Raw genomic sequence first — 26,092 nt, forward strand, 5'->3', positions numbered from 1 at the left:
GTTTACTGCCAACATTATTTACAATAGCCAATACATGGAAGCAACCCAAATGCCCATTGATAAATGAATGGATAAAGAAGGTGTGGTGCCATAAAAAGAATGAAATCTTGCCATTTGCAACAACATAGATGGATCTAGAGAGTATAATGCTAAGTGAAATAAGTCAGAGAGAAAGACAAATACCTTATGATTTCACTCAGGTGAATTTAACAAAACAAATGGGTAAAGAAAAAAAGAAAAAGAGACAACCCCCTCTCCCCCAGGCCTTAAGTATAGAGAATAAACAGGTGGTTGCCAGAGTGGAGGTGGGTGGGGGGGATCAGTGATATATGTGAAGGGGATTAAGGGTATACTTATGAGCACTGAGTAATGAATAGAATTGTTGAATCAGTATATCGTACACCTGAAACTAATATAACGCTTAATTATACTGGGATTAATAAAACAATTTTCGGGGGAACTTTACACTTGAACACATTTGTTTAATGTCATATCCTATCTGCTAACCATGAATGACTGAAGTTATATTATAGAAAGACATTATTTTCGGGGGAACATTACACTTGAACACATTTGTTTAATGTCATATCCTATCTGCTAACCATGAATGACTGAAGTTATATCATAGAAAGACATTAGAATAGACTGAAGTTTTCAGTTTTCTAATCTTTGCAGGCTTCCCAGTGTGCTCGAAAGCAAAGATAGAAACTTTGTATTTAGTGTATCAAATTCATTCATGTCAAGAGGGAGTTGGCACACAGCCATGAAAGAAAGAAGTAAAATTGAAATGCCACAGTGGGAAATAGCTTTAAAAAAAGTCACTGGATGTGAAACTTTATTTTTGACCTCTTCGGGCTTCATGTCCTCACTTCTAGGAGAACACAACCATCTCTAATTTCCCGTCTTGCTCTTTTTCTTACAGGTATTCCTTTTAATTGATATGTTTGTGGTTTAGTTCTAAGCCAATGCCAGAGCAAATGAATTCCAACTCCTTCTACTTTGGGCTCTCTTAGTGAGTGGAATCCCCCTTTTTGTTTCTGGTATCTCTTCTTAAGAGGCTTGCTAAACTCAGGAGAAGGAAATGCCAAAAATGACAACGTCATTTTACATCATTGTCTCTTTCATTGCTTAATTGGGGGAGTAATCTGCATGAATTCCAGTCTTTCAGGGGCTTTTAAGAGAAAGATGGGTGCCTGGGTGGCTCAGATAGTTAAGCGTCTGCCTTTGGCTCAGGTCATGATCCCAGGGCGCTGGGATTGAGTCCCATGTCAGGCTCTGCTCAGCGGGGAGTCTGCTTCTCCTTCTGCCTCTCCCTCTGCTTGTGCTTCCTCTGTCTCTGCCTCTCTCTCAAATGAATTAAAAAAAAAAAATCTTAAAAAAAAGAAAGATGAAAGCACTGGGTAAAGTTCAAAGGAATGGGTAAAGGTAAGTGATAGGACAGTATTTCAGTTCTGTCATATAAGAGTTTCATATACTGAATGACTGTCCTCATTTACATAGGTAATGTGGAAAGGCCATGCATACAGCTTTCATAAATGAAAGTAAAGGAAAACAGTACAAAGGTTTGTTTTCAGACCTGGGATATGTTTTCCTAAAGTCATGGCCTGGTTGTACAGCGAGTAATCTATAGTAGGGTAGTGGGAGATGACATACTGTAGTAACCTAAGGTGTTTTGTTTTGTTTTTAACTCTGAGTCTTCAGTTGATTAGGGCTTGGAGAAATAGAGATAAGAGAACTCCTTAACCATTTTGTGGAGCTTTTTTCATCTTCTCCATTTTCCAAAGTAGCCTTGTAATTTCCTTGTCGATCTATCCCGGGGGCTTCCCAATTATCACTTGAGGATGGCTGTGGTGAGAGGGAAGAATTGGTGGAAATCCCCTTGAGTTGCTTTCCTGGAATAAAGCTGGGTTGAGAAATTATGGGGCTCTGGGCACACAGATAATGTCTGGTATCTAAGTCATGGAGTTACCTCTTACCAAATGTGATAAACTGGAACTAGATTGTAGAGACAGGGTTGCAGCCCAGGAAAATATCTTTGTGTGCATGTTGTGAATATGTATGTGTGTGGTCTTGTTTTTCTGCAGACGCTTTCTTTTCCTCTCTTGGTTCATGTGAAAAACAAACACACCCACTGGTAGCACCTTTTGTGGGGAATGGAGTGATTTTTAAACACTTAAGGCCTGGAGAATACAGATTAATTTCTCTAAGAGGATCTTGATGTTTTATTGTTATAATAATCTAAGCAATTAGTCACTTCTCAATAAAAAATATTACATCAATTTGGCATATATAAACAACATTTCCTTATGTCTCAAAATGAAAAAGGGACAGGCAAACATACTTATTCTCGTTTTTACTCCCTACCTCTGATCAAGCCTTTACATACAACTTTCTGACTCCAGGAAACACCAGGGATAGAGAAGCAAGTTCAGCAACACTTTGAAGAAAGCAGCACTCAGCCAAATTGGATACTACAAAACAACTGAACTAGTTTAGTCAGTGAGTTAGTGCGTTGCGAAAAGAAGGAAAAAAAAAAAAAAATACCAGGGAACCATTCTATATTAAAAGGGCCTTAAGAGATTTAAAAGACATTAAGTGAATGCAGAATTTGTAGAAAAGGTAATTGGGGTAACTTGAATGTGGACTAGCTTTTGACATTATAGTTATTGTTAATTTTGCTTACACGGCCATACGGCTGTTAATCATTTTTAAGAATGTCTCCCTGCCCCCCCTTTTCCGTTCATTCAGATGAGGCAAGCCCTTTAACCTCTCTTAGGGTCTTTTCTCCATCTATGGAATGAAGATGATTGCTGTGGAGGCTTTTGTAGGGTTGATACGAGGCTATAATGAGATGGCACGGAGCCCAGCCAGGGCTTGTTACATGTTGTTGTTGTTGCTGTTATTACCGCTACTACTGTATGAGGTTCATGTATTATTTTAATTCTAACCCAAGCTTGTGTTTCTTTGTTTTTCTGTTGGTGTCCTGTCATTCAGTACATTTACAGTTACCCTACATGGCCTGGGCCACAAGGCTTAGATCTTGGCCCATCTTGGCCTTTCTCAACATTTACTCTCAGCACCAAATTCTACACAGGCCCAGTGACTGGCCCTAAGTAGATGCTTAATTATTTGTCAAATGAATAAACTCTATTATCTGTGAAAATTACAGCAAAAAAAAATCAATCTTTATTCTTACTGATACTAAATGGAACTTAAAGTTCTAACAGTACTTACTGGCACACTTATTGGCACTGGGTGGATACTTAAAATGGCCCATATCCAAGCACTGTGGTGGACACTGGGGTCTGGATTCCTTACATTACATTTCAGTTGCTCACTCTTTGCTTACAATGAGGTCCTTTCTCCTTCTTCAGAAGATACTCCTATGGCCATTTCTTTCTCATCAGATTATAACCCCTTGATAAAGTGAAAAATCAAGAAATCTCTTCTATTGGTTTTCACATGATAGGTAGATATCAAAAGAAGACTGTGTTTTTTGAAACTGAAATGTTCTTGGGTATATTGATGGGGATTTAGGAGAATATTTGGTGTAAGAAATGATTAAGTAATTAGAGAAACTTAGTTGTAGAAATAATGTGGCAGCCTGTAACTTACAGGTGTCAAATATTAATTTAGCTATAATTATAATGCTTGAGGCAATTATTTACATATGTTTTCTCCATCTTGCCTATTAATAGTTGGGAGTGGATGGGAAAGAGGCATTTTTTTTTAATATAGATTTGGCATTCAAATGTGGAAAGAGGTGAAATTTATTGAAATAAAAAGTAGAAGTTAGATGCTTATATTTCAGAGATGCAGTCTAAAAAAACAGAGAGAGATGCAGTCTATTTAAAAGCTCAGAGTACTGTGATTAGTGAGGTAAATGCTTAAATCTGAATCTAACAGCGAAGTGCCATCTTTGTTTTGGGTTTATAAGAGTACCCTTGTAAAGGATCTGACATTTGCTTGAAGACTTAAAACAAAGGTAACTCGATAATTCTAGCAGATTTTTTTTTTCTTCTCATTTTGTAGTTTAATCAGAACATTACCTTTTGGGATCTTACCTATTTTTATGTAAGGAGGTTATGATTTTTATCAGTGAGAATAATGTGTGTGAAACTCATAAACAATTTATTCCCCTATATAAAGTGATAAAGTATGTTATAGAATTACTGCTACTACTAATTACTAATCGCTAGAGATAGGTAAGGAGTAGAAATGTTATGTTACAAATAAAGTGAACATGTGGAAATCTGTTATTACATTTCAAGTTTGAATATTTTGTTTTCTTTTTCTTTAAGAAGTAGCTGGGGGTAACTCTGCCCATTACATTCCATGCCAAGATCAGTTCTCCATATTTTGTCTGACTGTTTAATAACACTCAGGCATAGAGGCAGTCAAGGGGCCGCTCTCATTGATAAGTTTTTTTTTTTTTTTTAAGATTTTATTTTATTTATTTGACAGAGAGAGAGAGAGAGAGCTAGAGAGGGAACACAAGCAGGCGGAATGGGAGAGGGAGAAGCAGGCTCCCGGCCGAGCAGGGAGCCCGATGCGGGGCTCAATCCCAGGACCCTGGGATCATGACCTGAGCCGAAGGCAGACGCTTAACGACTGAGCCACCCAGGCGCCCCCATTGATAAGTTTATAGTTAAAAAGAAAGCATGTACTTCAGAACTTAAGCTGTTTGTTAAGCCCAGTCTTGTTTGAGATCTGTTTGAAAAGTGCTTATAATTTTCCAGAGTACCAGGATTAAGAAAGAAACACAGAATACTTAATGTATAGATTTGAGAATGGCTTTTTTTTTTTTTCCTTCCTCTTAGGTTGAATTACCTTACAGACCTCTTTTAAAAAGGTAGCTTGTGACTGGTATGAGGTGGTATGTTAAGAAAAAAAAAAAAAGAAGAAGAAGATAGCAGGAGGGGAAGAATGAAGGGGGGGAAATCGGAGGGGGAGACGAACCATGAGAGACGATGGACTCTGAAAAACAAACTGAGGGTTCTAGAGGGGAGGGGGTGGGGGATGGGTTAGCCTGGTGATGGGTATTAAAGAGGGCACGTTCTGCATGGAGCACTGGGTGTTATGCATAAACAATGAATCATGGAACACTACTTCTAAAACTAATGATGTAATGTATGGTGATTAACATAACAATAAAAAATTAAAAAAAGAATAAAGATTTGAAAAAAAACTAATGATGTAATGTATGGTGATTAACATAACATAATAAAAAAAAAGAATGGCAAAAAAAAAAAAGTAGCTTGTGGGGCGCCTGGGTGGCTCAGTTGTTAAGTGTCTGCCTTCGGCTCAGGTCATGATCCCAGGATCCTGGGATCAAGCCCCACATCGGGCTCTCTGCTCAGCAGGAGGCCTGCTTCTCCCTCTCCCACTCCCCCTGCTTGTGTTCCCTCTCTCGCTGTCTCTCTGTCAAAAAAAAAAAAAAAGTAGCTTGTAAAAAAAAAAGAGAGAGAATGAGAGGCAAACCAGAAAATGACTTGTAACTATAGGGAACAAACTGAGGTTGCTGGAGGGAGGTGGGTGGTGGGCGGATTGAGGGGAGATCGGTTAAATGGGTGATGGATATTAAGGAGGGCACACTTGTGATGAGAACTGGGTGTGTTGTATGTAAGTGATGAATCACTAGATTCTACATCTGAAACTAATGTTAAACTGTATGTTAGCTAATTGGAATATAAATAAAAACTGGAAAAAATATCAATAGATAAAAAAAGAAGCATATGGAGGAGCCAAATGCTTAACTCAGTGAAACTACAATAACTCAATAAAACTACATTGTGTGTATATATTTAAAAAAGGTAGCTTGTATTAGTTGTATAATTTGAGATTTGTTAACTGGTTATGTCTAGTCTGTGAATCTTAACAAAGTGATTGAAAAAATAAGGAACCTATTTGGTACCAATAATGCACTTGGATTTTATATCAAGTCCAGGGTAAATTCACCAAATTCTTGAACTATCTTGTTTTAATTGTTTTAACTCCAGATTTGAAAATTTGGAATCCTGAGAAATATTTTTTCTATGACTCTGAAAAATAACTTCAAGTTGCATTTTTTTTCCTGAGGATAAAGTAGATATATCATGATTGCTTTCTTAATTGAGTTTCATTTGTGTGATTGACTATAATAAAAATATTCTAACTTAGTTCAGTTTATTAAAGGAGTATGGATTAAATATTTTGAAATATGCTAAGTCTTTTAAACTATTGCTAGAGTTTTTAAATAAAAGTTTTAAAAGTGTAAGCAATACATAATCTGTGTGTGTGTATGTCCTCCTGCCCCCCATCATCTCATAAGACCCTCTTTCCTTGTTCCATTTTGTAAACATGAGTTGCTTATGGCTTGTGTACTGAAAATGCTGCCAGGAAGTAGGGTGAGCAAAAGTTCTTTTCCCATGACCCTCACTCTAATGTTGTTCCAAGGGTTCCCTACTTGGAAATGCCTTGATAACCACATTCATTCCTGACACACCCCACCCCCAACACACACAAAACTACTGAGTGCCATCTGACCCCTAGTCCAGCTGCAGCTTTTTAAAACACTAGTGGAGAAGACTTTTACCTAGAGCAGTGAATATCTGAGATTTTTTTTTTGTGATGTGTTGCATGTGAATAGAAAAAAACCATTTTTTAAAGATTGAATTACTTGGGGTTGTTCTGCAAGCTAAAAGTTGATTAGTGTGTGTTTTTTTCTCTAGTTTCAGGCTTACTAAAGTTAGTGCGTGTGTGTGTGTGTTCATCCTTTTTGTATAATTTCTGGAATTTTTCCTTCTGACAGTGAAATCTAAAATGTTAAAACACTCTTTAGATTCTATTGTCCTATAACTTTTATCATGCATATAAGTTTTTTAAAGACCAGGTTATGCTGGTCACCATCCCCTAATTCTTATTTGATGCACTCAATTTCTTCCTTTGGAATAGAGGGTAGAGAAACGTATTTATTTATTAAATTCTAGGGCTCTGAATTTCTCTAATCTTCCCACCAACAGTGAACTAAGGAGTAGCATTCTTTTATGTTTAGAAAATGAGACTGCAAGGAAGAGGTTAAGTAATTTGCTCAAGGTCACACAAAGCTAGTCAATCACGGAACTAGGATTTAAACCTGTCTGACACCAAAGCACTCTTCTTTGCTATTTGATAATATTGTTCAAGCTGAGAACACTAGTTTTATGTTCGAGGGGCAAGAGAATGGGGAGTGGAGAGGAAAAATGCCTAGAAGGCAGAGTTTTTTCATATGGAATGGTTTTTGAAGGTGAAGAAGGCTGGGACCAGAAAGCAAGATAAAGGGTTGGCCAGGTAAGCTCCTGGTATCGGCTGTGGTCCCGTGTCAGACTGCTACTCTAGGTAGGATTCCATGACTGCTACAGTTTGAGGGGGTTGGTTTGGAGCTTGACTTACTGGATTATTTAAATATATATAAATATATATATGTGTATATATATATATAAAATAAAGGGTGGGGTACTTGTGGTTATACTGTATTTTTCCTGTCCTAAGGAGACAAAAGCTGGCAGGGTTATGTATGAAGCATAGTTATTCCTGGAGCAAGGACATGAGTTTTCATTCCAATCCCATGATGGGCTTGTGTGGAAAAGCAGACAGATTTATTTCAGAGACTACAAGGCCACTTTGCAGAGCACATGTTATGAGAGAGGGAAGAAGGAGCCTTGTTCTTATATACCGTTCTGTGATGCCTCTTCAAAACCTGTGACATGTGAAGGTCAAGTGTGTGGGATAAAGGGAACTCCATTTTTGCAGACTGTTCCCTGTTAGGGCATGTCCACCATGTAACTGACCTTTATGTATCCCTTGACTTCTCTCTGCAGGCCCTAGCCTAGATTGGAGAACCCTGAGAGCCTTAGTTTCCTTGTCCTGTTTCAGTTACTAGGAATCTGAATTAGGGCACGCTAGTTAACTGCTTCAAGCCTAAATGAAAGTGTTAGAGGACCCATGTTACTGACATGCTGCCCAGAAAGCAGATTTCTCTGTGTGAAGACTTTTTACCCATGATGTTCCATTGTGAAAGTAGAAATTAATTTTGGTAAAGTAATTCAGTATGTGAAGTACTTATTTTGATCTGAAAATTGTTACTTTGTTCTTAACTAAGTTGAGAACAAGCATCATATTGCATTTGTCCTAGTGACTGCAGTGTGCAGTTCTGGCAGGCCCAGGCTTAGAGAGAAATCCGTAGGTGGTCTGCTTTAACCTGAGACTTCTAATATTTTACTTTTCTTTTCTCTTTAGAGGAAATCTTAGGGATCTCTTTAGGAAACAAAAAGCGAAGGGCAGCTGTTATGAACAAAACTTGTAGGTAGTTTTCTTTCCTTAAGCTAGCTGCTGCTCATGCTTGTACTAAATTACTGCCGGTGGGGGCGCCTGGGTGGCTCAGACGGTTAAGCGTCTGCCTTCAGCTCAGGTCATGATCCCAGGGTTCTGGGATTGAGCCCCACATTGGGCTCCCTGCTGAGCGGGGAGCCTGTTTCTCCCCCTCCCTCTGCCTGCCGCTCCCCCTGCTTGTACTCTCTCTAATAAAAAATAAAAAATCTTAAAAAAATAAAGTTACAGCTGGTGGACCTGGAGCTGTAACTCTTGGCTTCTGACTTTCTGTCCAGTTATACGTGATAATCCAAAGTCTGCATATTTTGAAGTTCCATGAGGCACAAATGTTTGTTATGTTAGGTGAGCATTTTAATTCTAAATTTTTGAGTTAATTCCCTTTAGAACTACTTACAACCGCATGATAAAAAGGGTGTAAGTGAAATCTCAACTGGTCAATTTGGGACACTTTGAAAAACTTTCTCACCAAATTGGTAAGATTCCTGGTGCATTAACCACACCAGGTTAAGTCTATATGTATAAATATAGGTCTTTGCTAGTCACTGTGAACAAGGACACTAGTAGATTGTGGAGGAACATTGAAGAACTCTTCGTCAGTTTGGAACTGAAACTAGAAATCAGACATGTTTAAGATCTTTAGTGTAAGGGGAAAGAAAGAACTAAATAAAAGATCTTTCATGAAACAAATGCTAATTTTGATTTTAATAAAGTGTACTCTGTTGAGGATGGCCTCATTTCATCTGAGAAACCAACTGGTACTTTAAGGAACTTTGAGTTCAGGCCATGTCTGTCTTTTTTTTTTAACATACAGTGTTTTATTAGTTTCAGATGTACACTGCGGTGATACAACACTTCCGTACATCACCTGGTGCTCATCACAATAATGCACTCCTTTAATCCCCATCACCTATATCACCCAGTTTGTCCCCCTTTGGTAACCATTAGTTGTTCCCTATAATTAAGAATCTGTTGCTTGATTTGTCTTCCTCTTTCTGCTTGCTCATTTGTTTTGTTTCTTAAATTCCACATATGAGTGAAATCATATGGTATTTGTCTTTCTCTGACTGATTTCATTTATCATAATACTCTGTAGTTCCGTCCATATCATTGCACATGGAGACCCTGTCTATCTTTATGTTGATTCTTGATTACTTCTTTTCTCCCTGGCTTAGTTCCAATTCCATACTTGTAGGAAATAAACTGTGAAAACATTAGGCTTAGATTACTTGATTCAGCTTAGCTCTAAAGAAGATTGCTTAACAGTAGAATGCAAAATTGGGAAACATTTCTTTTAGATATATTAAAAGATATTATCATTTCTGTTGGTGATATTTTAGTTTTAGCATATTACTTTCCATACATTCCGAGAACATTATTCCTAAAATGGGAGAGGAAACATATACCCAAATCTAAACACCTACACCTCTTTCCTTATATGACTAATCAGTTTATAATTCCATTCTGCTTGTCACAAAGCCAAAATTTCTTTCAAGTGTTTTTCATTTACTTTATTTCATAATATTCCATAACATACTTGTTTTCATATAAAAACATTAATAAAAAGTGCAGTGCTTAGCCTATGTTACTCCACTATAGGATATACATATCCTGTTTTAAGAAGGCTATTATTAAAGGATCTTACTATATCCTTTTAGTCTCATTCATCTGTTTATGCAAAACTAAGTGCATTTTATGTATTATGTCCAGATCTCTTTGTTAAACAGTGAACAAAATAGGCAAAAGTGTGTACTTTCATTGAAATTATATTGTAATTGGAGGAGACAAATTAATGCCTACATTATGTCATAGGTCAGATAGTAGTAAATGCTCGTGAGGACAATAAATTCAGGAGATTACGTCTAAGAGTGTGTGTGTGTGTGTGTGCATATGCCCGTTCCTCAGGGGTGGCTGTGCTTCTGAATAGTCGTCAGGAGAGGCCGTACTGGGAAGGTAACTTTTGAAGACCTGAAGGGAGGAAGGGAGTAGTGAGGCTATGTTTAGATAATTAGTGCACCAATTTCTTACAGTTCATTTTCAGTAATGTCTCACTTTAGTGCTTTTTAACTAGTTGGTGTACTATTATCACTCATCTTGCACTAACTTTGAATAATCTGGAGGTGATTCTAAATTTAGTGGTTTGATAAGTTGACAAACATTCCTCAGATCTGTTTGACTGTGGTTAAAGAAAGTTCCATTTTCAGTGTCTTTAATCTTGCCAAGTAGTCTGACATTCTAAATTCACTCTTGTTCTTACTTACCAAAGTGTCTGGATGATAGGAAGTAGGATCTTTGTAGACTGAGAGATGTAGAAATTGCATAGATAAGGAAGTTAATAATACCTTTTGATTGATTAAATGAGCCTTATACGGGAAAGTTTTGATAAAAGGAACTACTTTGTTAATTTTTTCATCTCTTGAATCATAACATTATCAATAAAAAACTCTTTTATGTGTACTTAACTATTTTAGGATTTATTGCATTTGCAGCTGATGCAGGGTTAAAATTTACCCTTGCTTAAGCAAAGGATTTCTCCACAGATAGTGCAAATCCATAGCACAAGGATTTGTTTGCAGGAAAACCGTCAAGGTATTTAGGAAAAATATCTTTTAAGCCCTTTAGAAATCCATTTACATGTAAGTGAAATGCTGATTATGTATCAGGTTTACTACTCAATAAAGCTAAAAGCCAAGGACTTCTACTTGGTCAATACTTTTTTTTTTTAAGATTTATTTATTTATTTATTTATTTGACAGAGAGACAGCGAGAGGGAACACAAGCAGGGGGAGTGGGAGAGGGAGAAGCAGCCTTCCCGCTGAGCAGGGAACCTGATGCGGGGCTCGATCCCAGGACCTGGGATCATGACCTGAGCCGAAGGCAGACGCTTAACTGACTGAGCCACCCAGGCGCCCCGGTCAATACTTATTACCTTGGTTTGAGGGGATGTGACTAAAGATATACAAAATTTAATTTCATTGTAATCTAATAATTTAGGTGGTAAGTTAGCCTGATGTTCATTGTAATTTTTGGTAATGTTGCTATTATAGCAGATACAAGTCACTCACAGGCAGGATTTCTAGGGATTCTCAGAGTAGTCTGTATATACTCTTCACTATTCTGATGTAGTTTAAGTTATTACATCAATCAGCTGAAGACAGTGCTTACCCCTGCCAAAGACCTGTGGCAACTAGTACAAAAACTTCATTTATTCTAAAAGTTGCTGACCTTGAATCACAATGGTCTGGCTTCCTACACTGCACAGCACTGGAGCTAAATGCGAATCTTAAGTTATAGAGAATTTTCTGTATTTCAAAAATTGTGGTCAGGGAGCATGTGGAACAAACAAAAACAGCAATACATAACTTCATTCCTTAGTTGTATAATTTTTTTTTAATTTTTAATTTAAAAAATTTTTTTTATTGTTATGTTAATCCCCATACATTACATCATTAGTTTTAGATATAGTGTTCCATGATTCATTGTTTGTGTATAACACCCAGTGCTCCATGCAGAACGTGCCCTCCTCAATACCCATCACCAGGCTAACCCATCCTCCCCCCCACCCCAGAACCCTCAGTTTGTTTTTCAGAGTCCATCGTCTCTCATGGTTCGTCTACCCCTCCGATTTCCCCCCCTTCATTCTTCCCCTCCTGCTATCTTCTTTTTTTTTTTTCTTAACATATATTGCATTATTTGTTTCATAGGTACAGATCTGAGATTCAACAGTCTTGCACAATTCACAGTGCTCACCATAGCACATACCCTCCCCAATGTCTATCACTCAGTCACCCCATCCCTCCCACCCCACCCCCACTCCAGCAACCCTCAGTTTGTTTCCTGAGATTAAGAATAAGAATTTTCATTCTGAAAATAGACTTACAGTGCCTGATTATCTTGTTTGTTATCTGGAGAGGCCTTGTTAACATATTGTGCACAAGCCCTCTGTTTCAGTATTTCTAGGAATGTCCGGTGGCTCACACACCTACCTGCTGGCAGCAGCCCCTCCAGCTCTTATATTAGACTTGGAGCCTCTGCCAGAAACAAGCCCAAGGGACTGGGTGGCATGAAGGCTTCAGGCCCTTTAAATAAAACCAAGGAATGAGAAGTTAAGCTAGAGAGAATGGATTTATTTCCCCTTCTCCTAGCAGTCAGGGACAACACAGATTGCATGTATCTAAAACAGACTTTTCATGGCGTTAGGTTTCTGTGGTATTGAGAGATAGGAGAAGGCAATGGAAGGAGTGCCCTGTGTGCTATTTTGTTAGGCTATTAGCTTCTCGAGGTTAGGGATAATGCTTTTCTTCACCTGACAGTTCAAATGCTCTGAAAGGTGCAGTTGTTCAATGTGACTGAACAAAGTATAAAATAATAAAATACGTGGTGTACAGTTTTTATATTTTAATGTCTTTAAAATTGGGTGGGGGGCTTACAATTTAGCCTTTTTTTTTTTTTAAACAATTTAGCATCTTAGAATATATGAACTGTGCTATATAAAAAATCACCTTAAAATTTTGGTACATGGCTGAGGAAACGATATTCGTAAGTTTTGAAGCAAGAAGACAAAAATAGCAGGTCAAAGGAGCTGAAAACCACATATGTATTTAAGTTTTTGAACTGAATGGTGACCTAATCATGGACTGGCTGTGTGCTGCCTAATAAAAACCTGGCATTAAATCATGTGTGTCATTTGTATGAGAAGTCCCTTTTATTTGCAGCAATAAAATAATTAGAGACAATGTGCCTTCCAGAGTGTGGGAAGCTGTACAGCGAGACTTAGTTGCACAAGTTGACACAGTTGGAATTCCTCAGTTCTGGTTGCTAAATAAGTCTTAGCTGTTCAGAATCACAGCAGGCAGTTTCTGACGGTACAGATCTTGGCGTTGTATACATGTTGGTAACTCAAACAGCATGGCATTTATGTGAATGAGTTTTCTTTTGAAATAAAGGATTTGAGGTTCATCTTTATGCTTTCTGATGAATGCAATCAATCACGCCAAAAGAGAACAATACTTTAAATATGATGTGTATGTTCTTCAAAGCCACACAGGCATTTTTATAAATGACCATTCCATGTAAATGCACAGTACACCAGCAGTTAAAATAGTTACGTAATGGAGAGATATGGTATGGGAATGAAGGATTTTTTTTTTTTAAGTGAGAAAAATAAAAAAAGGAAAATTGTAAATGATCCTGTTTTGAAAAAAATTGTTTTACTGAGTTAAGCCTCGTATGGTAGAATTGTAAGTGTAAGAGGAATATTTATTTAAGGTGGTGTAGAAAGAAGGTTTGACCTGGACACAGCAGATTAAGATTCCATCCCTAACTCTATTGCTCGGATAAGTCACTTAACCTTAGGCCTTAGTTTCGTCATCTGTGAAATGGTGGTAATTACTTAGTCTGTTTCCCCAGTAGGGTTCTAGTGAGATAAGGGGGTGTAATTATGATTTGAAAAATCTCATCGTATGTATTGAAGGTGGTGAATGGCTGTAGTAAATAAATTTATTAAGAGCGGAATACTTGGAATTTAGAACAAAACAGTAATAAAACAATGTATCCCATCAAAATTGTCTCTTGTGATACCTTAAAGATGGAGTAAGTGGGGGATTGGCTATAAAGGTGTACGATGGAATCTACAATGTTAAAGTGTAGCTTTCTTGAAATAGTCTGAAAAAAATTGCTTTAGTGTTTCAAAATGGGGTAGGACAGCAGAAAAATGGTCTGTAAACATGTAGGATAACAAGTCTATTGAAAGCAACTTACAAAACTTTGTGTGCATGGAGAATAATGATCTTTGTGCCTTTAATTCTGGGGCAGCCCAAACTCCACCCTGTTTTACAGAGTTGTTCTTTTCTGTTTCTTTTTGGAACACCAGGCATGATGCCAGCATACTTCCACATCTTGTATAAGATAGAGGCTTATGTATTTGCCTTTCAATTACTATTCATAATCAAATATTTCCAATCTTTAAGAGGATGTTAGTCATGTAGCTATATGAAAAAATTCTTTTCCCATAACCATATTGTTCATGTATAGCCATGTTATTACATGATATTGTACACTTTTGTTTGGCCAAAGAACATCAATAAAAATACAGTAGTGAAAAACCCAAATATGTTGTCACAAACATAGCCAGCCCTTTAAGCTATGCACACATTCTTAACTTGGTCATTCGATTTCAGTTGTGCTTAGAAAATTTTTGGAGGTTCATATACATTAGCTTATTTCTTCGCTTGGTTAAACAGATTTCATTATTCAGTCCAGGAATGTTTTTCTTAAGGAATGCTGGAATGTGCAGAAATCTATTAACCATTGAGACAGTACTTTGAAGTTTTAATAATCTGTCACTGAGGGAATATGAGTGTTTTTATAACTTTTATTAATGTATATGGTGCTAAGCAGCTGATGGGAAACATGCACTTAAGTAAATGGTAAATTTACCTTTTGGGATAGAAACAGTTTGACTATAATGATGTTTGTTACCACTTTAGTATTTCCTTGGTCGGCAGGTACTTTAGCTACATTAAATTTGCTGCCAACATATAATAGTGAGTTATCTTAAATCCTGAGAGGCGAGCTTAATGTAGATTTATAGTAATCAAAAGCCAACTATAACATATTATTCTAGTCAGTGGTTTCCTCCGGAAAAATTATCTATCACAATTATAACTACTATTATCAAGCTCATACTGTGTGCTGTGCTGAGCCCTTTACATGCATGATTTCATTTGGTTATTATAGCAATGAAGTGGGTATATTATTATCCTATTTAACAGATAGGTAAATTGAAACTTGAAGAGTTTAAGTAACCATTCCACAAGCAAAACTGAGAGTTTTAACTAGTAGGCTTCCTGACATCAAAATCCTTGCTCTTAATTTTTTAATGGGACTTCTTTGTATTAGACGATGATATAGGAACTAAAAATCCGCACTTTCTCTCTAATGATTTAAGTTTGTGGAACTCTTAATTTTTTTTGACTGAATGTTCTCCTCATCAAGCTTGATTAGACTACCAGAATCATTATTTTTAGAGTCGGATTTCTTCTAAGGCAATGGTGAAATTTTAGGTTAGCACCTAAAAATATCTGGGCTGCTTTTGTCAGCTTCCACTGCTTTGCTTTTTGCCCAGCTTTCCAAAATATCTTAAATGAAAGAAACTTCTAGCTATTCTCTGTGGCTCCTCAGATTTCATGTATTTGATTTGATGTCCAGATCATTAGGTGTGTTGTTTTGCTGGGGCTCTGGTTTTTCTCCATTCCTCTTAGCACCTTTTATAGCTAGAGGCAAGTCTGTGAGTAAATCATTTCTTATCTGGAATTGATTTTTGCCAGTCCTGGAAAAGCCTTAGTTTACCTTTCCTAAATACTCTGAATTCCTGCATTCTATTGGTTTATTGTCAGCTTCCTTTGCTGGATGCAGTGAAGACTGGAGAGGTTCTCTGCCCTCCACAGGCTTACTGTTTGGTGTGGGTTATGGGGCTTAGACACAAATATGTATAGTAATAGAATGCAAAATTGTAGGGTATGTCAATAGACATCCAAAAAGGAGGTATATTATAGTAATGTAGTACTTCTCAAAATTTTCTGTTAGAGGAGGGGAAAGTATACCCTCAATTTGAGGACATGGCCCAAACTGGCTGCTTTGATGGAAGTAACAAGGTATAAGTTAAGTCCTTTGATTCTTGCTTTACTCACAATATGCGCTTTTTAAAAAAATGTGGAACAGGATAAAACTATTTAACATCCGTTTTCCCAGTTTTATAATGAACGTTACAGCACCAGGAAGCTTTGTGACTCCTAACGTACTGCTGTGTGTGATAAGGTATGTTAGTATTTGGTATGTGTAAGCCAGCAGGTGTGTTGCTCTGGTTGGATTATTTAGGGGTGGCTTTTAGATTAGTCTAGAGAGGCAGGTTTTAAAGGTGCTTCAGAAGGACTGGAAGAAGCTACGTGCTGCATTCTCAAGTATAGCCAACTGCTCTTTGGAGGTCTGAGGAAGCTTCACAGTGGAGCTGTGAGTACTTCTTTATTTGAAGACATCTGAAGGTCCTGACAGAAAGCAAAGGGATGTTTCTCCAGCATAGGGAATAACTTCATCCATGTTGAGAGAGTTCAAGTTTAGAGTGGTTTGTTTGGCAGGCATATTGAGGATGCAAAGAAGTTTGAGAAAAAAGCCTGAAAAACCTAGAAGAAAGATGATATGCTTGAATTGCGTAGTAGGTAACAATTTAGTGTGGTGCTTTAAGAAGGAAATTTTACCTAGTCTAATCATGATTTAACCACAGATGTGTTTGGTATATGATACCAAGAAGGGGCTGATTGAAAAAGCAAGTTTTAAGAGTTAGTAATAGGCTGCTATGTGACGTGTAAGGTAAAGTAACACCAGATACTCTTCCCAGTCATTATCTTGGATAGATACATACTTCAGGTAGTCAAAAGAAAAGTGGGCTGGAGGTAAGGGTAGAGCAATAAAACACTTCACATTGCTGAGTCTGCTGATAAGACTGTAAGTTGTAGATGCCTGGCAAGTAGTATGAAATGAGTGATTGGACTAGGGAGAGGTCATGGGTGGGAAAGCAGACCAGGAAGCCCACAAAAACATGCCAGCCCATCATGTGTTGCTGGGAAGCTTAGGAAAGCAACAAGGTTCTCCATGTTGGGTAATTCCATGTTTTTTAACTTAAATAATAATAATAAAAAAAAAAGGCAAGAGGGATATTTTATTCAATTTTGCTTGGAAGTCCAGCATTCAGACTTAAAATCACCATGGAGGAGTTGCCTGCATATAAATACACAGCACTTTTTAAAAAGAAAACAAGTATTGAGGTAAAACAACGTGACTAAAGACAAGCCCTCCTGAAGGAAAGAGTGTGAGGAAGAGAAAACTCGAAGGCAGAAAAGGAGTGCTTACTGAGGAAGGGAGAGAATCCTGAGAAACTGCAGTGTGCCATTGTTTCCTTACCCTTCCTTTTTCAAGCTTTATTCCCCAGGGTAGAAAGATGGGTGGTTTATTTCATCCTTTGAACTTTTCTATTTTTAACTTCACTTCAAGCAGCAGTGAAGTCTTTGTGGGTTTTCGTTTTTAATTTTTATGGAATTTGTAGCTTTATTGAAACTGTGGATAAAATCTGCCCAACTGTTGGTTCCTGTTTGTTTTTAGGTTGGAATCTTCTGGAACTACTTGCCAGACACATATCATTTATGGGATTACAAACTGTTTGGTCTTAGAGGCCAGCACTATTTATTTTCACTGAAACTGTCCTGAAGATAGTAATTTAATTTGCAGACTAAATATGTTGTGCTTACAATGAAAATATTTCATATTCTGCATTTGCCATCTTAATAAATAGTGGTTTAATAGTTAACATTTGTTGAGAACCAGTATTTCAAGTTTGTTCTGTTCTGTACCAGACACTGTGCTAAGCCAGTTTCACGTAATATTCATGACAGTCTTGCAAGGGTTTACTATCTTTCTTTTGTACATGTGGAACCTAAGATTCAGAGAGGCTAAGTGCTTGCTCTAAGACATATTGCAGTAGATGGAGGTCCCTGGATTGGCGACCATGTTTTTTAGACTCTTGTGCACACTTAATTCATGATGTGAAAGAATGATTGATTCTAATGAAGGACTTCTTCCCAGATCTGAGTACGTTCATCACATAAGACTTCAGTTTATCACTGAAAACAGATGCTTTGACTTACACTGCCTGCCACAAGGGTGCATGTATCCAAAACGGGATGCAGAAATAATACCCTGAATACACATCTGTTATAGAAATGAATGAGGACATCTAAAGCTAGGCCAACTTTACAGTGCCAAACAATGTTGTTCCATCCTCAAACACGGCAAGTTAATTTAGTGGCCTAGAGTAGTCTGTTCTTTTTGCGTTTCCAGAGGGATGAAGAACAGCATCAGTACCCCATTGCCCCTTGGTGACTTTTGTCTCCAGTGATCTCCTGTGAACATGGCTGTTGCTACGTGGCAGCATTTCTCAAGGCTCACAAGGAAAGATCTTTGATCCCATTACTGCAAGTCACTCAATTTCACTTTAGCTCAACATAACACATATTGAGCAATTACTCTTACTAAGCTTTGTCCTGGGCCTTCTTTATGAAGACTTTTCTTTAATTGTTAGTATTAGACAACCAGTATTTTCTACCCATTTATATAAACTGGAAAATAACAAAGTGGGCATTTAAAAACTTTTTCAAATAAGAGCCATAGAAATGATTTTTATTGACAAGGTCTCATTGTGTTTTTATAATACTCTCCCACACCTAGTGTTTTTTTCCTCTGACTTTTCTCCATCTAGCAGTCTGACATTTGTAGTGCTCTGAGAAACACTAGAAACATAACTGCAGGTGTTAAAAACCCAGGCTTATTTGATAATTCTTTGAACACATTCTCCTGTGTAATGTTCAGTATGATTTTTAGTAAATTAAGGCTTCCAGTTATACTCATGTGTGTTCCCAGTACCATAAGCTTTTCAGTAATTGATCTATAGTGGATTCTTTTCTTTTCTTTTAAGGGGGAGGGGAGGCGGGAGGTGCAGAGGGAGAGGGAAAAGGAGAGAGAATCTTGCATGCTTCACGCCCAGTGTGGAGCCCGATGCGGGACTCAGTCCCCCAACCCTGAAGTCATGACCTGAGCCGAAATCAAGAGTCTGACGCTTAAGGAACTGAGCCACCCAGGCGCCCCTACGGTGGATTCTTATATTAACGCATTGGTGTACACTTCTGTCTTTCTGGTCCCTCTGGTCTCTTCTGTGTCTGCTTTCTATTGGGCACTAAGGGCAAAATGAAATGAAGAATATATACCTACCTTCAAGAAGCTTAACACCTAGACTGTTACTCACTTATCTTGTAGCATTAGAAAGTATAAGAATGATGTGAATTTCCTTTGTCTTCTAGCATGGTGTTTAATAATGACCATCTGATGTATGTTCGCTGCTAGCTTATTCCATGCTAATAAGCATAACCAGGTCTAACATATAGTTTAATACATGGAGTCTTACTATCTTGGAATTTATATAGCAGGTGAGGGATTAGTGAGATGTTGTTAAAGGGCACACCTTCCCTGATTTTAATGCTTGTTAGTCACTGGGAATTAGCTTTGGGATGCAGCAGAAAGAACCTCAAATTTGGGGAGCAGGAGACCTGTCCAGATTGGTGTCCAGCTCTTAAACTTTGGGCAAATTAAATTATTACTTAAATTTTCAGAGCATCAGCTCTCATAGCTTTGTGTGAGAATTAGGAAAAAATATGTAAGAACTTTGAAATAGTAAAACATCAACACTATTGCTATCATTATTGTGAATGTATATCAAAACTTTCTGTAAATAGTAAAACATTTTATTATTTATTACTGTTTTGGAAAATGGACAACCCATGTTTTACCAGTGGTTGAAAAAGCCACATTAGGGGATTGCAAGAGTGGGAAGAATGGAAGATGAAAGGCATCTGGAAAGTTTGAGTATTGACTCACCTAACAGAAATTTATGTTTTCAAAAGTTGAGCTCTTGTGTGTAAGAAATGGTGCTGGATACTTGGATAGTATTCACAGATGGTAAAACTTCCTACCTTAATTACATTATTGAAAATAGGGTGGATAGACTAGGTTTATGGATAACAGGGTAAAAGGTAAAATAGAGAAAGCACAGCAAGTGTGTCACAACATATAGTGGAAAGTGTAAGAGAAGAGATAATGCCAAATTGGAAGGGATCAGGAAGGGCTTTTGGGGGGAAATGGGGGCTTGAGAGATATATTGAAAGAGACTATGGAGAAGAGTATATCTCTAGAAGGTGGAATAACAATATAAACATAGGTACAAGAGACTGGATGTTTGTTTCTAGTAATAACTAGTACCCCAGCTTGGTGTGAATCTTGATGGGTGAGGTTGGATATGTAGGTAGAAGATGCCTTTTGGAGGATTCTGTATGTTTTGTTAACTTGGCCACGCTTGGTGTGTTGTCACTTCTTTTAAGTCTCCGTTTTCATTGATTATTCTGAGAAGCCTTCCCCCCATGCACTCAAGCAGAAGGGATTGTGCCTTCTTATTTGCTATCTTTATGTGCAGAGCAGGGTTGGCAATGTGGTTGAGTGGGGATTCTGGAGCCAAGCTCTCTGGGTTGAAAATCTGGCTCTGTTATTTACTAGCTTGTACAAACTTGGGGAAGCCACCTAACCTGCCTGTGCCTTGGTTTCTTCGTCTGTAAAATGAGTGATGATATATGCTTTGTGTGACTGTTGTGAGAATTAATGGTTTAATTTACATTAAGTGCTTGGAAAAGTATCAGGCACATAGTAAGTACTACCTGCAGTGATGGTGTTATTGACCTCTGTAAGAGACTTTATCAATTGACCTATGATAGGATTTATTTACATGCCTGATGCTCCTATGGACTGTGCCCTTTTGGAGGAAAGGATATAACTTGTTTTTACAGTTGTTTTCCCATTGCTTTGTACTATCTGCCTTCTGCATGGTAGTGTAAAGATAATTCTACAACACATACGTCTGGGATATATTGTTCCTGTGAGTCTTAAATCTAATCTCAGAGCAACTGGGTTGCAGGAAGAACTGCCTTGTACCGGTGGACTCTGACATAAATATAGCTCACTTCCGAGCTAACATTGTAAAAATAATCCCATTAACACTTCTAAAGTAAAAGGTAGCTCTTAATGTATAAGAAGAGTTATAATTATTTACTAAGTGTGTTTTATATCTCTAATGAAATGAAGTTTTAGTGTTTCATTAGCATCATCTAATCATGGGCACTACAGGTTACCTCTTTGATATAGAAACATTGCTGACTAATTAAAGCCCAGTGTAATTTCTTTCAACTTAATGTGAATGTACGTGAAGACATCCTTGCTTAACTTGTAGGTTAGGCAAATGGAAAAGACGTGGTACGGGCAGTACTTGTGGCATCTTTATGTGTACAACCTTGCCTGCTGGTAAATGTTATTCCTCTACCTTCACCTTAGAATGTGGCCAGGTGGCTCTGACTGGGATCTTTTTCTTGTTTGTTCTCAAGTTCTAGTAGTTGGGTAGAAATAGGGAGAAAGAGACACCCTTGCCTAAACTAGAACTCTCTGCTTGTCATATTTTATATGCTTGATCTTTCTTTTTGTACTTAAGAGAAAATGCAGATTCTTATCATTACACATTTTGACACTTTAAAATTCAACAGAATTTTTAAAATCAGGTTTTATAGTCAGATGTGAATCAATTTTATTTAAAAGGTTTTAGAACGAGTACTTCTATATTGTGCATCTGGCCACTATTCAGAAACTTTAGATAATTAGGGAATAGTGTTTTTCATGTGGTTTCAAGTCAGTTAAAGGTGTTGTGCTTTCTAGTTCAGAGGTAGAGCCAAGAGAGTGAGCTGGATTCCTCATTTTGAAGATTGATCAATATTCTTGGCAGAAAATATCCTAAGTTCTTTACCTTGATAATATTTCTGACCTGATTATTACTTTGGTTTTTAGAAAATGAGAACAAATAAAAGGAAAGTCAAGAACCCAGACACTTGAAGTTGAAAATAAGTCATATTTCGAACTTCTCATTATTTTTGGAATTATCATCTGAATTACTTGAGAACCAAGTTTTTAAAATGTAATTCTGCCTTGTTATGCTTCTGAAAGGACTATGGAGAGAGCGTGCATTCTTCATTCCAGGGTTGAAATAGACACCTATCTCTTACACAGAAATACTGAATAATCAGGTTGTCTTTGTCATGGCCTGATTGCAGTGCACCAAGAGAGAATTTGAAACTACTATCAACAGCAGATGGTTCTCTTGGGCATTTTCCAAGGTTATCTAAGGTCTAACAGCTGCCACCTTCGTTCCTGAATTATTTTTTTTTTTTCTTTTCTAAGATGTTTAACATGGAAATAGCCAACACCTTTTGAGTGCTTAATTGTGTGCCAGAGACTGTTCTAAGTTCTTCATCTATATTTAACTCACTTTCTCTTCACAGTAATCCTGAGAGACAGGTTCTGTTCCGCTCAACAAATGAAGATGCTGAGATACAGAGAAGTTAAGGAACTTGCCCACAGTTATGTCACTGATTGGTAGAGGCAGGAAGTTAGCCCTGCTTCTCTGCCACTAGAACTCACATTCTCAGTCACTTGGCTGTATTGACAAGAATAGCTTATAAAGTGGGCTTTAGGTTCTTGTTTGGGAATAGGAATTCTTATAGTGCATCCACTGTGATGTCTGCATAATGACAAAGCAGCTTACCTTTCTTAGTCAAGGAGCAAGGCCATGGGAAGCAATGAGCATTTTAGGAAGAAATGTTCGATTGGGGGATACTGTGTTAGAGTTCCCTAGGACAAAGCTTCCAGATAGCTCATTGTGTTTGTTTGAGGGGAAACTCTGAGGAACTAGTGATGAGGAGGGGAGAGAAGGAAGAATGTCTCTTATAAAATTCTTAAACATCCTGATTCATCCATATACACTATCCCCCATCTCAACTCTGCTGTAGGAATTGCATCTGTGATTTCAAATCCATTTTACCATAAGCGTTTATATTGTACATAGAAAAATAAAGGGACATTAAATGGAATGTGATTCCCGTCTCAGGGAGAGTACCCACATACAGCTTGACTTAAAATTATCCCAGGAGTCTACTTTCTTTCTTTGTCTTCTCATAACATTTGATGTAGGTGTTATGATTTCTCTACCCATAGCCAGATTTCTCTACCTGTGCACTGTGCACTGTCAGATACATGCATACTTTTGCATAGTGTCCTTCTGTCTGGAAGGCCAGTCAACTTTCCCACCTTTATAAGTTGGACTTGAATGATAATAACTGATGCCATTTATTGAGTTGCCTAGTATGTACCAGGCACATACTTCGTTTAGTCTTTAGAACAACCCCTTGAGATCAGTATTAATTCTCTGTTGTATAGATAAGAAAAATAGTTTTTGGGGAGGATGAATGATTGTCCAAGGCTCAAAGGTAATTGGTGAAGTCTAGCTCTAATGAAGCCTTTGTTTTCTCATTGACGAATAATTCATTAAGAAGGCTTTCTTTATCTTTCTTTCTGAAAGCCCAGTGGAGAGCCATTCTTAAGGTGATAGAACTTTCTAACACTCTTAAATTCAAAGTAATTCTCAAGAAGAATATGCAGCTGGCCCAAAGTTTTAGCCCTCTTGTGGGAAGAGGTGTAATCTACGAGTAGCATCATCTTTCCAGAGAATTTTTTTTTTAATTTCTCTTGTGTGTATATTTTGATTTTTTTTTTAAAAAGCCTCTCTGAAGCTTAAGGCCTGTCAGCTTCAGAATTGTCTTTGTTCAGGGTGTTGTTGAGTTTTTTGGATCACAATGGCACAAAAGAGTGTTTGAAGACCTATTCATTCATGAGTACTTAACTTTGATAGGTGCTTGGGGTTTCATGAATGGTGGGTTACCACAGTAAGTCCTGGGGTCATGTCTAGGCATGGGGCCAAACTGTTCTCTTAAAGAAAAAACTATTCTGACACCAGTTAAAATGTTAAGGAGGACTTTATTCAAAACTGCTAGGGGTGCCTTGGTGGCTCAGTTGATTAAAAGCAACTGCCTTCGGCTCAGGTCATGATCCCAGGGTCCTGGGATTGAGCCCCACATCAGGCTCCTAGCTCAGCGGGGAGCCTGCTTCTCCCTCTCCTTCTACCTGCTACTCTGCCTTCTTGTGCTCTCTGTCTCTGTCAAATAAATAAAAAAAATCTAAAACAAAAAAAGACTGCTAAAAGTGTCAAGATGATCTATCACAATAGGGGAGAGAGATCATACTCAACCCTGAATGCAACAAGAACAAGTGGGGATTTATAGCCAAGGAGCTATATGGGTTAGGGGGATGTTTGATTGGAATGGAAAATTACTAGTAGGAGACATCAAAGGAAGGAGGATTCTTGTTGAAGGTAGGCCAAGGACAAAGGTAGGGGATGAAGATTTTGATCCCGTATCCAAAGTGGGGAATTCTCTATCAACTGACTTGGCAAGATTCTTGATAAAACTGGACTATGTAGGGCCAGTGAGGACTGGGAGCCAAGGTAGAAGCCTAGTCAAGGTAAGGGCCCAGAGGAGTCTAGCTAAACATTGTTAAGGAGAGAGTCTTCTCTTGGGTTCTATTGCTTGAATTAAACGTAAAAGTTCAGGTATTGGACTTGAACTCATGGGAGATACCACTAAATGAAGTTATAGAGTGAATTCCAGAAAAATATGTTTTGCTACTGGCACAGACTTATGTGGAAAGTTTGGTATGGATGATCAGAGTGGTTACGAGAGGTGGGGTCTTTAAAGCCTCTGATGCTGCACTATCAGACTGATTTATAATTTTACTTAAAAAACGTAAACAGAGTTTTTTTAAGTGCCAGGCTTGGTTCTAAACCCTTTGCAAATATTAATTTACTCAGTCCTAAAACAACTGTGTGAGGTGGTTATGCAATTGTTATTCGCTCTTTACAGATGAGGAAAAAAAGGCCCAGAGGAGTTAAATAATTTGCCCAAGGTCACATAGCAAGTACTTGGGGGGACTTGGATTTCCACCCAGGCAGCCTGGCTCCACATTGCATTCTTAATCACTCTGTTAGGCTGCATCCCAGGGATTTACTTCTCATTATTCTGGGCTTTTCTTTATTCTCTCCAGGAATAAAGAATTCTTCTGGATTTAGTCACACTCTGGACGTTGTTCAGACTGAAGCCAGGATTGAAGAATATATTTAGCTTGAGGTCCCCTATAAATCATGAGGTTATTCGTAAACAGCCTTTTAGGTGGCCTTAGGAGATCAAAACACATTCCTTACCTGCTCTGTAGTCTGTACATTGGGGATCCTTTCTAATCAAAGACTGGCTGCTTTCCCCTCCCTTTCTCCCCACTCTATCAGCAACCTTAGTGACTTTCTTTCTTTCTTTCTTTTCTTTCTTTCTTTTCTTTTCTTTCTTTCTCTTTCTTTCTTTCTTTCTTTCTTTCTTTCTTCCTTCCTTCCTTCCTTCTTCTTTTTCTTTCTTCCTTCCTTCCTTTCTTTCTTCCTTCCTTCCTTTTTCTTTCTTTCTTCCTTCCTTCCTTCCTCTCTTTCTTTCTTTCTTTCTTTCTTTCTTTCTAAATGCTCCATTTATGGGGAGTGAATGGTAGTTTTTTGATAAAGGCTTTGGGAATTGGTTTCCAGATAATACACAACTGGCACCAAAACTTTCTTAAATGGTAAATCCCTTGTGAGCAGAGCAGATCCATTTCCTAAAATATTTCTTTTAGTAGTCTTATTAAAATCTGCTTAAATTTGTCAAGCTGGTATTTTAAAAGCTTCTGGTAAATAAAGTATTAAAATTGAAGTTATAGAGTAATGCACGTGGAAAATCTCATATTCCATGGTACCTTCAACTTATGATTTTTTTTTTAACTTTTTAATTACAGATCTGTCTATGGCAGTACAGAAATTTTCCCAGTCACTGCAAGATTTCCAATTTGAATGTATTGGTGATGCCGAAACAGATGATGAAATTAGTATTGGTGAGTATTACTGTTCTTTAATATTCTACATAATTTTAAAAGTCCTACTTCAGATACTGATTTCACTGAAATCAAACAGATTCACATACCCAAATAATAAACATGTAAAATATTCTGATTTTGATAAAAGTATAAGGGTGATTTTTGGTTATTGTAGAGGAGCTATATTATAAATTGTCTAAAAATTGAACTGTTTTTTTTTCCATAAGGAAATTACTTATTAATCATTCTATAATTTAGCTCATCCCTTTAAGAA

General features: G+C 37.6%; 1 protein-coding gene across 3 annotated transcripts in view; it reads left to right on the forward strand.

The window, feature by feature from the left end:
* Positions 1 to 26,092, forward strand: part of ARHGAP42 (Rho GTPase activating protein 42) — a 289,588-nt gene that overhangs the window by 46,210 nt on the left and 217,286 nt on the right. For all 3 annotated transcript variants that reach the window (XM_036081768.2, XM_078058735.1, XM_078058736.1), the window contains exon 2: positions 25,741 to 25,836. In XM_036081768.2, the coding sequence (XP_035937661.1) occupies positions 25,741 to 25,836 (96 nt within the window). The remainder of the gene's footprint in view (positions 1 to 25,740; positions 25,837 to 26,092) is intronic.

The sequence above is a fragment of the Halichoerus grypus genome, chromosome 11, assembly GCF_964656455.1.
Source record: "Halichoerus grypus chromosome 11, mHalGry1.hap1.1, whole genome shotgun sequence".
In the NCBI taxonomy this organism is placed as follows: Eukaryota; Metazoa; Chordata; class Mammalia; order Carnivora; family Phocidae; genus Halichoerus; species Halichoerus grypus.